Genomic DNA, 15,644 nt, shown 5'->3' on the forward strand with positions numbered 1-15,644 from the left:
TGCTCTGAATCGTCAGGACTACACCGAGGACTACGTCCAGATGGGGCCGGGCCAGCTCTACGCTCTGTCCACCCGCATGTTCAGCATCGACCGGGAGAGCGTGCCCTACTCCTGGAACCACACCATCACCTACGACGCCGCCAAGGGCAAGATGCCCTACCTGGTGGAGACCCTGCACGCCTCTGGCATCAAGGCGCTCTACCGCCCCCTGGAGGAGACGCTGGAGTATAACATCCACGCCGCCATAGCCAAGGGTACGTTTAAAAACTTTTCATCCAGTCGTATTAGCTGATGGGAAATCAGGGTATTCCATAACCATTGAAGATGCATATGGCGTCTACGATGTCTGCATATCTTATTATACGTTCACATCAATATTATACGTTTTCCCAGTTAGTTTTTTTTGTTTTTATTTCTCACAAAACCTGAGCTTGGATTGCGCCAGCCTGCGGTTGGTTAAATCAGCGTGTGGTGGGCGGGGCAGGGGGGCCAACACCCTGACGGGCCCCCACCCTGACGGGCCCCCGGGGTCCTGGTGCTGCTGATTCCCCCGCTGTGGTTTGTCTTGATGTTCCCCTGAACGTGTTCCTCCAGGGGACCGCAGTAACCAGTGTCCCCAGGGCTTCCTGCTGGACTCTGCTGGGCCGTACTGCACTGGTAGGTGCTCTATGGGGTATCCTCTATGGGGTCTCCTCCGTGGGGTCTCCTCCGTGGGGTCTCCTCCGTGGGGTCTCCTCTGTGGGGTCTCCTCTGTGGGGTCTCCTCTGTGGGGTCTCTTCTGTGGGGTCTCCTCTGTGGGGTCTCCTCTATGGGGTCTCCTCTATGGGGTCTCCTCTGTGGGGTCTCCTCTATGGGGTCTCCTCTATGGGGTCTCCTCTATGTTGTCTCCTGTATGCTGTCTCCTGTATTCTGTCTCCTGTATGTGGTCCCTTCTATGTTGTCTCCTCTATGTTGTCTCCTCTATGTTGTCTCCTCTATGTTGTCTCCTCTATGTTGTCTCCTCTATGGGGTCTCCTCTATGGGGTCTCCTCTATGGGGTCTCCTCTGTGGGGTCTCCTCTATGGGGTCTCCTCTATGTTGTCTCCTCTATGTTGTCTCCTGTATGTGGTCCCTTCTATGTTGTCTCCTGTATGTTGCCTCCTGTATTCTGTCTCCTGTACCCAGCCCCCCTTGCCTCGGTCAGGGTGGGCTTGCGGTGACATGGACGTTGTCTCTGTGCTCCAGATGAGAATGAGTGTGAGGTGGGGAGCCCATGTTCTCACAGCTGCCACAACGCCATCGGCTCCTACTACTGCTCCTGTCCCCAGGGCCTCACCATCTCCGCAGACGGACGTAGCTGTCAGGGTACACACACACACACACACACACACACACACACACACACACACACACACACACACACACACACACACACACACACACACACACACACACACACACACACACACACACACACACTCTCTAGATATGGAAATTATCCGTATATTATAATAAATATGTGAATAATTAAACGTTGTGAATGAATTTATGAATCAACCGCACCCTGCCTCCGACCCAGATATCGATGAGTGTTCCCTGGGCGGGCACATGTGCCGCGGCGACCAGGACTGTGAGAACACGATTGGCTCGTATCGGTGTGTCATGCGCTGTGGGCGGGGCTTCAGGAGAACGGCAGACGGCCTGAGTTGCACCGGTACGATGACCCATGAACAAATGAAAAATCAAAGTTGAATTGAAACATGTTTGCTGAATCTGAGCTTTAAGTCTCCGGGGGTTTGGTGTGTTTTGTGTTCAGATGTGAACGAGTGTCAGGAGTCCAACCCGTGTAACCAGCGCTGCCTGAACACCCTGGGCAGCTACCGCTGTGGCTGTGACCCCGGCTACCACCTCAGGAACCGCCGCTGTCTGGGTAGCTGCCCTCACTCACTATGGCCCGTGGAGACGGACTAACGTCTTCTAATAGAGCTTTAGTCCAAGTGACCAGCAGTGAATTAAGATGAGGTTCCTTACTGAGCAGCTAGTGAGCGTCTGGCTCAAGGAAGCTTCCAGCATCTTGAGGGGGTGTGGGGAGACTGCCACAGACCAGGACTGTTCACGTTCTACCCCAACAGAACCCCCCGTGTCCAGACCGGGACTGTACCCGCTCTACCCCAACAGAACCCCCTGTGTGTCCAGACCGGGGCTGTACCCGCTCTACCCCAACAGAACCCCCTGTGTGTCCAGACCGGGACTGTACCCGCTCTACCCCAACAGAACCCCCTGTGTGTCCAGACCGGGACTGTACCCACTCTACCCCAACAGAACCCCCTGTGTGTGGATCTCTGAGTAACCCCCCCCCCCCCCCGCTGTGTCCCCCAGATGTCAACGAGTGCCGCCAGCGGGTGTGTCGCTCGGACCAGCAGTGCAGGAACACGCGGGGCAGCTACACCTGCACCGACCTCTGTCCCAGCGGGATGACCAAGAGCTCCAACGGCACCTGTGTTGGTTAGTGTACACCACCGTTAACCTGTTAACTACCTGTTAACTACCTGTTAACCACCTGTTAACTACCTGTTAACTACCTGTTCACCTGTTAACTACCTGTTAACCACCTGTTAACCACCTGTTAACTACCTGTTAACCTGTTAACTACCAACTCCTACTGGGACCCAGTGCATAGAACCTGATGACCTCACCAGGACAATGGGATCATTGGAAATGTGACGCCGTGTTGTTTCTAAATAAACGTTAACACTCAACAAATGACGGCCACATGTGGTTTGTGTTTGTGCTGCAGACCTGGACGAGTGCAGGGACGGCACCCACCTGTGCAGGTACAACCAGGTGTGTGAGAACACGCGGGGAAGCTACCACTGCGCCTGCCCCCGCGGCCACCGATCCCAGGGGGTGGGACTGCCCTGCGTCGGTAGGTCTGACACACACACACACACACACACACACACACACACACACACACACACACACACACACACACACACACACACACACACACACACACACACACACACACACACACACACACACAGTATTTAGGAAATGTATATTTATGTGAATAATTGAAGATTCTAATTCAGGGTTGAAGTTGAGACAATCACAGAATGATGAATCCATCCACTCTCCAGCTCATGTGTGTCGCTGCTGCCAGCTTCTTCTCTTCCTTTCTCTCTGACCTCTGCTCTAAAGCTCAGAGCTGCAGGCTGTAACTCACGCATGGCAAACGCATGGCCATCCTCAAACCTCCTCCTGCTTCACCGCATCCATTTTGTGCTTTTAGTGTCACCGTTTGGGCAGCTGTTTGTGAATATGAAAGACCAATGCACCAACGTCAGCAAGGCCGGGCATCCATCTAGGACTCGCATTAAGCCCACTGATGTTCGCTGCTGCTGCTCTCACCTCCTATTCTGCCAACAGCTTGCACGGGGTTCCCCTCAGAGCATTGTGGGGTGCAGAGGTGATTTAACATGAGTTGAGAGAGAGGGATGAATGGCAGAGAAACAAGAGTCAGAAGACATGGTTCCTTGAAAGCCATCTACGAACAAAAGACCAGCACCGCACTAAAGACCGCCATCCCTTACTCTCTTTACCGTTCACTTCCTGTCAACCGTCCTATTTCGACCTTTGACCTTCCCCTTTGGGCTCTGGCTACCTACTGGTACTGCTCTGCTTTCTAAGGGCGTCTTTAACGCTGGACATCGATGTCTGTTTGAATGGCATCCATATACGCAACATCCATTCTGTCTGTTCAATTCATTCTATTTAAACTATTGATTTTGATTGATTCAATAATTTAATCTTCAAATCAACAAATTTGAACTCTCTGAAATTCTTTCTTTCGGACTTTCGATGGATTGTCAAACAGGGTGATTGACATATACACAATATTTTGTCTCCCCCTCCCTCCCCTCTTCTTCTTCTCCCCCTCCCTCTCTCTGCTCCTCCTCCTCCCATTCATCTTCTTCTCTTGACTTCCTCTGTTATTCCTCCTCTCCATGTTCCTCCTCATCTCTTCACCTGGTCTGGTGCTTGTCTCTGGTGCTGGTCTGGTGCTGGTCTCTGGTGCTGGTCTGGTCTCTGGTGCTGGTCTGGTGCTGGTCTCTGGTGCTGGTCTGGTCTCTGGTGCTGGTCTCTGGTGCTGGTCTGGTGCTGGTCTCTGGTTCTGGTCTGGTGCTGGTCTGGTCTCTGGTGCTGGTCTGGTCTCTGGTCTCTGGTGCTGGTCTCTGGTGCTGGTCTCTGGCGCTGGTCTCTGGTGCTGGTCTCTGGCGCTGGTCTCTGGCGCTGGTCTTTCGCCTCCAGACATCGATGAGTGCGCCCGACAGCCTCCGCCCTGCGCCCACACCTGCTCCAACACCCCGGGCAGCTTCAGGTGCCGCTGCCCGCCAGGGCGCCACCTGCTGGGCGACGGCCAGTCCTGCGCCGGCCTGGAGCAGCTGCCCCGCTACGAGAGCTACGAGAGCTACCTGTACGGCTACCGCGCCTCGCAGGGCTCCCCGGAGCGCCTGTACCACAACCTCGCCTCCCAAAGCTTCCACACCCGCGTGGGACAGGAGCGGGGCCCCAGCCCCCGCCGCCCGCGCAGAGCTAGCGGCGCGCGGGGCCCCGGCGGCGGAGCTAGCGGCGCGCGGGGCCCCGGCGGCAGAGCTAGCGGCGTGCGGGGCCCCGGCGGCTGTCCGCGGGGCTTTGAGCCCGGGGCCGGTCGCTGCTTAGGTAACGCAGAGTGGCCTCAGAGGACGAGCTCCAGACAGCCTGCTGCCCAACGACAAACGACAAAGTTTTACCCTCTTCGTGTGTGTGTGTGTGTGTGTGTGTGTGTGTGTGTGTGTGTGTGTGTGTGTGTGTGTGTGTGTGTGTGTGTGTGTGTGCGTGTGCGGGCAGACATCAACGAGTGTGAGGTGCAGGACGCCTGCCAGCACGAGTGTGTGAACAGCGCTGGGAGCCACCGCTGTCTCTGTCCCGCCGGCTACCGCCTCATGACCAACGCCAAGACCTGCCAAGGTGAGGGGGGGGGGGCTCACCTGCCAATGTGAGGGGGGGGGGGGGGCTCAACTGCCAAGGTGAGGGGGGGGGGGCTCACCTGCCAAGGTGAGGAGGGGCGGGGCTCCACCTGTCAGGGGGGGGCGGGGCTCCACCTGTCAGGGGGCGGCGGGGCTCCACCTGTCAGGGGGGGGGGGGGCTCCACCTGTCAGGGGGGGGGGGGGCTCCACCTGTCAGGGGGGGGCGGGGCTCCACCTGTCAGGGGCAGGAGGGGTCCCCCCGTCGCCCCGTAGCTGCTCATCGATTGGCCGTCAGCTGCAGCCCTCTGCTGTGCGGGGCCAGCTGTCAGTACGGCTCATGGTGGGAGGTATCGTATTATATATATATATATATATATATATATATATATTATATTAACTATTCAACAGCCCCTATGAATACAACGACACACAAGGGCATGCATCACATTAAACAATGGAGTCCATAGTCCAACATGGACGTCTCCCGGAGGATATGATTGAGTCTAGTTGTAACCCTGTCCCTCTCAGTCTCCGACCAGACAGAAACCTTCCCAAAGCACCGTGCTCAATATTCCCTCCATGGAGATCAGGGGCGTGGTACTGAATAAGATGGTGCTCAACATCCCCAAAATGATCTTATAAGACTGGTAGTAATATTGTCTTATAAGATCACTGTTATTGAGTAAATGTGTGTTTTTTGTGTCACAGATATTGATGAGTGCCTGGAGCAGAACATCCAGTGTGGCGCCAACAGGATGTGCTTCAACATGAGAGGAAGTTACCAGTGCATCGACACGCCCTGTCCCCCCAACTACCAGAGAGATCCAGACACAGGGTAACCATAGAGCCTATTCACTGAACCCCCCACAGTGAACCATTGGCCCACTACACACACACACACACACGCACACACAGTGAGGCACACAATGTGACTAACCATGTCATTATAAAGCTACCAAACAATATATACGTCTCCCTCATAGGGAATCATTTGCTTCTCTTTTTCGTAATCCCGCACCACCACCACTACACATGATACACTCTTCACTATGGACCTGTGACTGCGGCATCACGCGTTGTTCACGGTGCTGTGAGAATATAGAAGAGTCAGTACGGGTTTAAAGTGACGTGAACGTCCTTCAGCTGTTGGTGAGATGCCTTTCGAGGCCACTGCGCCTGTCTCTGTATGTTCCCGCCCCCAGCTCATTTCCGGCCAATCAGGCCCTCTCTTCCCTGACTGGTGGGGGGTCCATGTGGATTGGGTGGTTTTTCATATTCCTCATGCTTTCACCCATTTCCATGTTCTCTCTAAACTCTCAGACCTACAGCACCTTCAGGGTAGGTAACCCCAGATGCTTATCTTTTCCACATATACCATTTGCAACCAGTTCTTTTTGATCGAAGACACGCCCTTTAATGCGCTGGCTTCCCCCTGTGCCTGGACCCGTAGCTTCTGCCTGAAGAGCTGCCCCCCCAACGACCTGGAGTGCGCGCTGAGCCCCTACGCGCTGGAGTACAAGCTGCTGGCGCTGCCACGGGGCATCGGCGCCGCCCAGGACCTGATCCGGCTGGTCGCCTACACCCAGGAGGGCGTGATGCACCCGCGCACCACCTTCCTGGAGGTGGAGCCGGCCCCCGCCTCGCCCTTCGCCCTGCGGGACGAGCACCTGAAGGGGGTGCTGTTCACCACCCGGGCCCTGCAGGAGCCGCGCACCTACCGCATGAGGGTCCGCGCGCTCTCCTACAGCCAGGAGGGGGCGCTGGAGTACCAGACCACCTTCATCGTGTACATCGCCGTCTCCACCTACCCGTACTGAGAGCCCTCTACCGCACGGCGGGGGGGGGGGGGGGTCAGACCGGGGGCTAGGGCCCTAACCTTCAGCCAGTAGTCTGACGGGGGGCTAGGGCCCTAACCCTAACCCTAACCCCAGTAGTCTGACGGGGGCTAGGGCCCTAACCCTAACCCCAGTAGTCTGACGGGGGCTAGGGCCCTAACCTTAACCCTAACCCCAGTAGTCTGACGGGGGCTAGGCCACTAACCCTAACCCCAGTAGTCTGACGGGGGCTAGGGCCCTAACCCTTACCCCAGTAGTCTGACGGGGACTTGGGCCCTAACCCTTACCCTAACCCCAGTAGTCTGACGGGGGCTAGGGACCTAACCCTTACCCTAACCCTAGTAGTCTGACGGGGACTTGGGCCCTAACCCTTACCCTAACCCCAGTAGTCTGACGGGGGCTAGGGCCCTAACCCTTACCCTAACCCCAGTAGTCTGACGGGGGCTAGGGACTCCTTCACCGGCCCCCGGAGCGTCTCACGGCCCACCGGTCTGTTGGGAGAAAGACTTCAACAGAAACCAGCAGGACACTTCTCCCTCAGGACTCTCGGATGTGTTATAATAATAATAATAATACTTCATTATATTTAAATAGCGCTTCTCAATGACCCAAAGACGCTTACAGTGAAGGGGGGGACCTAACTCACCACCACCAGTGTGCAGCACCCACTTGGGTGATGCACGGCAGCCAATCTGCGCCAGTTATCTTATCTAGTGTCTCCATGCTGTGCCTTAAATAGGAGTTCTTATTGGCTGCCCTAAGGCTGCTCTCATTCTATTGGTGCACAGCCGACCCTGGACTGTAGGCCCCTCACAGCGATGTGTATACCTATTTTACATCTTATTAACTTATTTGGATTGTGCTTGAACAGGGCAATACAACACCAAATCAGGCAGCCCTGGATAGGTAGTAATCAGAGCATAATAATTACTTAATTAGTGTTCAGTGGTTCCAGGAGCTAGTGTCCCATATCCTCAGGTATCCAGGTCAGCACGGGTCCAATAAGAGAAGCACCGTGAGAGCAGATCAATCATGTGCCTTAATATTCCATCAGCAGCCAATTATCGAGATGTATTGTATTTTTATTATTTGTATATAGCGTTTGCTCATAATGTATTGCTATAATGTACTGTATCCAATTTTTTTATAAAAGAAAAACACTCCAATTGAAATTTGTGCCTGTATTGCTTTTATATTAAAACAGTTGCACAATTTAACAAGTTTTGCATTCTAAATGCTATAAATCTTAAATGCCAATAATAGTTTGTTCAACATACACACATCTCATGAGCTTTAATACTTTTTATTGTTTTGTCAGAAAAGCATAAACATAAAAAAGAAATAAGGCAGTTGGTCCATCATGCTTTTTGTCACTTGCTAGATGTGCACAGATTGAAAATATCCGATAACAAAAGTAAACTGACATTTTTCATTATTTCCCTTCTCAATAATGTGCAACACTGGCCATTACTGCAGTGAAAAGGTATTTCATTATTTCAACATCTGGATGTATCGCCTGATTAAAGTATTAACCGATGTGGTAGAAAACCATTACCGATTATAGAATATACTTTTGAAAGTAATTTACACATGACTGAAACATTGTAGCCTTGTCAAAGTTACTCTCCTTTGGAACTGAATTGGCAGTGAGCTGGGACCAAAAGGAACCGTGAAACTAAACTCCTAGTAGCGTGATGGTAGTTAATCTCATCACAAACAGTCTATATTATCAATAGCAAAGCAGAAGAACCCATTTGTCCGAAGTAGCGCCTGATGCGACCGGAAGTCTCCAGGAGAAACAAGAGGAGCCTATTGAGGTGATAACAGGAGGCTTCCACCACAGCTGGGATCTTAAGAGCGTTTAAAGACAAGGAGGAACTAACCTTTTCTTATGTTGCAGACAGAATACACCACTCACATGAAAACAAACCGTATTCACATGTTAGATTGGATTGTACTCAATTAAAATGTGCAGCAATTAACCAAATAATTACCATCTACAGTTGTGAACTGAATACACACACAGCAATCAAGGCGTATGGGTGTGTTTATGTGTGTGTTGGGATGCAGACTAGACAGTATAATCCCATTTTCTCTTTCCTTTATAAATATATATCCAGATGGCTGAACAATAGATCATAAACTGTGGCGGGGTTCATGCGATAGCGTATTGCCAAGAGATACAAGAGCAAAACAAAAGACCCTCACATGACCGGTTAAGTTTCGGGGGCATTTTTCTTTTACATTTTACTTTTGAATGTTATTCCCCCCCCCCCTGTGATAAATCCACCAGAACCTTGCCGCCTGCATGTTTCACTGGCATCTTCCTCTTGGTCCTCAGTTACACAGTCTTCCTCGCGGTCAGCACCCTGACGATGCAGCCCACGCCCCCAGCCGAGAGTGCCTGAGACACGGGGAGAGAGAATCCCTGTTAGGCGCGCTGCTACTGGAGGACATGCATGGCTATGACTTGGTTATTAAGTCTGCTCCTATTCGTCACTCCAAAACCCTGTCACACATGTTTCCCACGCCAGCCTTTGCATTGTTAACGTTTTCTTATTGTTTAGTTTTGGCCAAGGCATCAAAATGTTGGTGCAGCAGAGATGATTAGGTTTCATTTAGAGACGCTACCTTCTCGTGCCATTGCAGCAGGACTGCGCTGCTGTTTTCAGAAGGCCTCTCAAAGCCCTTGTAGATGTACTTCATGAGCAGGTCCACCCCGTTCTTGTCCAGTGACTGCACCCCCTTCTCGATGTCACTGCTCTTGAAGGAGCTGAGCACCTTGAGAACAAGACCTTCTGCCCGCTCCTGCTCAGAAACCAGGAGGAAGAGGAGGATTAGATAAAGGGATAAACTCTTCTCCCTTGTTACCATTGTGTTCCAGGCTGAACCTTGGTACATGTTGAATATGTTTAGTCTAATGAGGGCTGTGTTATTGTGATAGGTCCGTGGTGGTCACGTTGCTACCCACACATACCTTAACGTTCTGGTTCTTGGTGTTGATGGGGGGATTTTTCAGCACTGCCTGCAGTGCTTCCATAAGATTTCCTGTTAAAAAATCGTTAAGGAGGACAACGTTCTGCAATGAGCTGAAGACGGACATAAGTTAAAGAGTGAACTAACCTGCATGTATAATCCTCTCGAGTTGTCGCCGTTTTTTTAAGTAAAATCACTTATAATTACAATTAGCTTTTTTAGTACTCGAGCAACAGGCCTGGTCTCGTAATGCCGAGGTTATGAACATTGATGATGCGAGTGCATTAGGCTTTATACTTATAAGGAATTGAATTGCTGCACTTCCTCATCGGACGGTCATGGGCGTCTACGATAAAGGGATTATTCTCTTGACACACTTTTCCTTACCCTTAAAATGTTGTTAATTTAAAGTTCAAATACCTATGTAAAGTCCGATACTTCCCCACTGATCATCTAAGCATCTTTGGAATGTGTGGAGGACAGGTCTGGACGCGACGGCCTCCAGATCCCAGGTCCTGCAGAGACTGAAGCGGACGAGCTGCACAGACTTCAGATACACTCGGGTTAACCCTAACCCGGACTAAATGCTTCACCATGACCCGGTTCATCTCTGCAGATAGGCCTATGGAAGTGGAACTGAATCATGCATAATTGAAAGGATATTGTCTGATCAGCGAATCCACCTCCGCCTCGTCAGGACCCAGCTGGTTCTCTCCTCCGTCCTCCTCGTCGACAAATTTGTTTTCGTCGTATTCATCCACATCTACTCGCCTGAAGCGGTCGGACACGGTATTCTTCGACATTTCGGACGGCCTATATGTGGTATTTTGATTACAATTGTAGAATTACACCTCGAGTTCGGCCTTCGGCAGTCTTCTCTTTGCCTGGCAGCTTCGTTTCCTGTCAATTACTTCCGCATCCACCTCGCCGCACCGCGTTCAGCATGCGTAATGACAAGAGCCGCCGCGCCGTGCGTCAAACCCACTCTGCACGCCCCTGCCTCAGCCAGCAGAGGGCGACGCAACCTAAGAGATGTACCGGAGGGAAGCACACACACACACACACACACACACACACACACACACACACACACACACACACACACACACACACACACACACACACACACACACACACACACACACACACACACACACACACACACACACACACACACACACACAGATACTGCCCTTTCACGCACAGAGATTGGAATGTAGATAGATGGCAAGAGACAAAACGTGGCCTTCAACGATGATCTGTGGTGGCTACCATTTTACTGCTGCTTGTGCATGCGTGTGTTTGCGTGCGGGTGTGGTGGAATAATTTACTTTAAGAGCCAGTAAACCTATTTTTCACCTATAATCCTAACACTATGTGATTAAAAAAAACTATTGGCAGAAAAGACCCTCAGAAGAGGTCCTCAGGCGTCAAGAACAGCAGGCCACCTGCGATCAGCATGTGGACCGTTCAGGGTTTTGGGAGGAACATCGGATTTTACCCCTTTCTTCTCTACAATGGAGATTTATTTCAGTAACAGTGATAAAATGGACTTTATACAACGGGTGGCTTAAATCCAGCGATCTGATTGGTTCCTAACTGTTGTATAATGAGCGTATACACAACTGCTATGACTGCCAATCATTTTGTGAAAGTTTGCGTATCACTCCGCGCCTGGAAGTAGAAACGGTTACAATGTATACAAGTAGTTGTATAAAAGCAATAGCACCAGTGGTCATTAATGCCCCTCCTACCACAGGTCATTATTTTATTTATTTTCCCGATAATGACCGGCGTTCTATACATTATCCCTTATATTACACGGGTCTTCTTAATGCTGTTGAAATCGCAAGGTCCAGTTTTAGAACGCGGCAATTTAACTATTTCTCTTCAGCCAATCACAGCACAGAACAACTTGTACGTCACGGCCTTACTCTCCCGGTACCGCGTACTGTCGACTCCACTCCAGCATAAAAATATCCGATTGAAATATCCGATATCCGGAGAATGACAAAACACAGTAACTCTAGCCTACTCTCAAGCAAAATAAAAATAAAACTAATTGCAAACCTAACTAATTGCAAACCTAACTAATCTAACCTAACCTACGCAAATAATGCTGTTGCGGCTCTCAGCTGTGCCAGAGCGTTCACAGTTGCTAGGGAAACCACCAAGCGTCGCAGCCCGTTGCAGCGCGTTGCAGCCAGTGTGAACGGCCCAGTTTTAGAACGTCGCAGCCCGTCTCGTCGCAAGGAGTCGCAAGGAGTTGCGAGTTGCAAGCCGTTGCAAGGTGAATCTTTGGTCTGAACTGGGCTTAAAGCTTATATGTTGTCAGGGGTGTTTTGGATTATTGTGGAGGCTGTTCTCTAGGTTTATAAACAGTGCCAGGCCTACTTAATGTTTTTTTGGAGGTTCATAAACTGTTGATGTGAATAAACTATTTATGACATAGCAGAGGTGGTTAAACTCCATTTATTTGCGTTTAGCATCCACGACATCCCTCCCCCTTTTTTTGAGTTAAAATATTTCACAAAAGGCAGTGCCCCCCCGCTGGCGACCCATGCCCCTCCAGTAGATCTGCTCCGGAGCCGACTCTGAATAGCACAGTTCACTGAAGCCTAAAAATATGTTGAATGATGAGAGGGTATATATATTTTTTTTAAAAATAATCTCCCCAGAAAGTACTATAAAATAATATGTTCGGCGCTTTTATTTAATTTTTAGCCGAAACTGGCTTGCCTCTTCCGGCTGAGTTCGTCTGGAGGGGCAAGAGGGGCTCTAGCCCCACCAGCCCAATGCAATGTGATTTGCATTGGGCTGGTGTTTCAAATGGGATTTGAAATCTCTGTTGAAGTGGACGGAGATTATTTGGGTTATTGGTGGGGCTAGCCCAATATGTCCATGGTGTGGACTTGGGACCGTTAAATATCCCAGGATGCATTTCGCATTTCGCATTCCTGTTTTAAAATATCAGTGTGTAAGCTATAAAATAGGCTATATAGGAATATTTTAAAAGTATAACAAAGATGGAGGCCTATTCAACATATTTGCATACTATTATTTTAAAATGAAATAGGGGTTTTGTTTTATATAATTTGTTTATCGTATAAGTCGCTGATGGAGGAAACCCATCGCAACGGAAATCCCGATCGGATCCATCTGAGTGTGTGTGTGTGTGTGTGTGTGTGTGTGTGTGTGTGTGTGTGTGTGTGTGTGTGTGTGTGTGTGTGTGTGTGTGTGTGTGTGTGTGCGTGTGCGTGTGCGTGTGTGTTTCTATTCTATTCTATTCTATTCTATTCTATTCTATACAGTGTTACCCTTTAGGTTTCATTTGATAAAAACGACAGTGTTAGCCCTTATGTTTTTTCCCCATGATGACTGATGAAAAACAACAGTGCTACCCCTTATATTTTATTTGACAAGGACACTTTTTTTTTTTTCAAATATGTTTTTTTTCATGACGACCAATAAAATACGACAGTGTTACCCCTTATATTTTATTTGACAAAGACAACAGTGTTACCCCTTATGTTTTTTTTCATGACGACCAATAAAAAACGACAGTGTTACCTCTTATGTTTTTTTTCATGACGACCAATAAAAAACTACAGTGTTACCCCTTATTTATTTTTTCATGACAACCAATAAAAAACGACAGTGTTACCCCTTATGTTTTTTTTCATGACGACCAATAAAAAACGACAGTGTTACCCTTGACGTTTCATTTGATAAAAACGAAAGTGTTACCCCATATGTTATTTTCCCATGATGACTGATGAAAAACAACAGTGTTACCCCTTATATTTTTTTTCATGACGACCAATAAAAAACAACAGTGTTACCCCTTATGTTTTATTTGACAATGACAACAGTGTTACCCCTTATGTTTTTTTCATGACGACCAATAAAAAACTACAGTGTTACCCTTTATTTATTTTTTCATGACGACCAATAATAAACGACAGTGTTACCCCTTATGTTTTTTTTCATGACGACCAAAGAAAAACGACAGTGTTACCCCTTATGTTTTATTCGATACATTTCGACAGTGTTACCCCTTATGGGTTTTTCATGACGACAGATAAAAAACGACAGTGTTACCCTTTACGTTTCATTTGATAAAAACGAAAGTGTTACCCCTTTTTTTTTTTTTCATGACGACCAATAAAAAACAGCAGTGTTACCCCTTGGGGTTTTTTACATGACGACCAATAAAAAAGAAGTGTTACCCCTGACGTTTTTTGTCTTGACGACCAATAAAAAACGACAGTGTTACCCCTCATGTGTTTTTTCATGACGACCAATAAAAAACGACAGTGTTACCCCTTATGTTTTTTTTCATGACGACCAATAAAAAACGACCAATAAAAAACAGCAGTGTTACCCCTTGGGGTTTTTTACATGACGACCAATAAAAAAGAAGTGTTACCCCTGACGTTTTTTTTCTTGACGACCAATAAAAAACGACAGTGTTACCCCTCATGTGTTTTTTCATGACGACCAATAAAAAACAACAGTGTTACCCCTTATGTTTTTTTTCATGACGACCAATAAAAAACGACAGTGTTACCCTTGACGTTTCATTTGATAAAAACGAAAGTGTTACCCCATATGTTATTTTCCCATGATGACTGATGAAAAACAACAGTGTTACCCCTTATATTTTTTTTCATGACGACCAATAAAAAAACAACAGTGTTACCCCTTATATTTTTTTTCATGACAGAGACAACAGTGTTAACCCTTATGTTTTTTTCATGACGACCAATAAAAAACAACAGTGTTACCCCTTATGTTTTTTTTCATGAAGACCAATAAAAAACGACAGTGTTACCCCTTATTTATTTTTTCATGACGAACAATAAAAAACGACAGTGATGCCCCTTATGTTTTTTTTCATGACGACCAATAAAAAACATCAGTGTTACCCCTTATGGTTTTTTTCATGACGACCAATAAAAAACGACAGTGTTACCCCTTATGTTTTTTTTCATGACGACCAAAGAAAGACGACAATGTCACCCCTCATGTTTCATTTGGTAAAAACGACAGAGTTACCCCCTATGTTTTATTAGATACATTTCGACAGTGTTACCCCTTATGGGTTTTTCATGACGACAGTGTTACCCTTTACGTCTCATTTATTTTTCATGACGACCAATACATGACTACAGTGGTACCCCTGTCAACGTTTTTGCTGGGATCCGAGCCTGAGCTGTTTAGAGTACTAACCTCCGAACTTATCAATGCACCATCAAGACACCAAATAGGGTCATCACAATGGTTATACTTGACTTTATAATTCGCATGAAATAGAAATAAGAGTCTACCAACAGAGTACATCAACCGGACTTGAACCACGGTCTCCAGGGGGTTAGCTCACAGCTCTCTCCACTTCCCACTAAGATTTGTAATGTAATATTGTACGACAGTGTTACCATTTACGTATCTTTTGATAAAAACAACAGTGTTACCCCTTATATTTTATTTGACGAGGACAATTTTTATTCTTTTTAAATGTTTTTTTTCATGACGACCAATAAAATACGACAGTGTTACCCCTTATATTTTATTTTACAAAGACAACAGTGTTACCCCTTATGTTTTTTTTCATGACGACCAATAAAAAACGACAGTGTTACCTCTTATGTTTTTTTTCATGACGACCAATAAAAAATGACAGTGTTACCCCTTATGTTTCTTTTCATGATGACCAATAAAAAACAACTGTGTTACCCCTTATGGTTTTTCTCATGACGACCAAAGAAAAACGACAGTGTCACCCCTCATGTTTCATTTGATAATAACGATGTTACCCCCTATGTTTTAATGGATAAATATC

The 15,644-nt window shown here is 48.1% G+C and overlaps 2 protein-coding genes across 2 annotated transcripts in view; one reads left to right on the forward strand and one right to left on the reverse strand.

The window, feature by feature from the left end:
* The window catches only part of hmcn1 (hemicentin 1), a 102,954-nt gene extending 93,728 nt beyond the window's left edge, over positions 1-9,226 (forward strand). Inside the window, exons 97-107 of the mRNA XM_056603397.1 lie at positions 17-254; positions 595-657; positions 1,225-1,344; positions 1,559-1,693; positions 1,796-1,909; positions 2,359-2,484; positions 2,777-2,905; positions 4,294-4,704; positions 4,873-4,992; positions 5,700-5,826; positions 6,442-9,226. Of these exons, the coding sequence (XP_056459372.1) occupies positions 17-254; positions 595-657; positions 1,225-1,344; positions 1,559-1,693; positions 1,796-1,909; positions 2,359-2,484; positions 2,777-2,905; positions 4,294-4,704; positions 4,873-4,992; positions 5,700-5,826; positions 6,442-6,808 (1,950 nt within the window). The 3' untranslated portion in view covers positions 6,809-9,226. The remainder of the gene's footprint in view (positions 1-16; positions 255-594; positions 658-1,224; positions 1,345-1,558; positions 1,694-1,795; positions 1,910-2,358; positions 2,485-2,776; positions 2,906-4,293; positions 4,705-4,872; positions 4,993-5,699; positions 5,827-6,441) is intronic.
* On the reverse strand, positions 9,087-10,733 carry arpc5b (actin related protein 2/3 complex, subunit 5B). The gene is made up of 4 exons (XM_056603396.1): positions 10,465-10,733; positions 9,804-9,875; positions 9,458-9,634; positions 9,087-9,230 (listed from the first exon to the last, which is right to left on the reverse strand). Exons 1-4 carry the CDS (start codon positions 10,603-10,605, stop codon positions 9,168-9,170), a joined length of 453 nt encoding a protein of 150 aa, XP_056459371.1. The 5' UTR covers positions 10,606-10,733; the 3' UTR covers positions 9,087-9,167.
* Positions 10,734-15,644: the final 4,911 nt, after the last annotated feature.

This window comes from Gadus chalcogrammus, chromosome 12, assembly GCF_026213295.1.
Source record: "Gadus chalcogrammus isolate NIFS_2021 chromosome 12, NIFS_Gcha_1.0, whole genome shotgun sequence".
In the NCBI taxonomy this organism is placed as follows: domain Eukaryota; kingdom Metazoa; phylum Chordata; class Actinopteri; order Gadiformes; family Gadidae; genus Gadus; species Gadus chalcogrammus.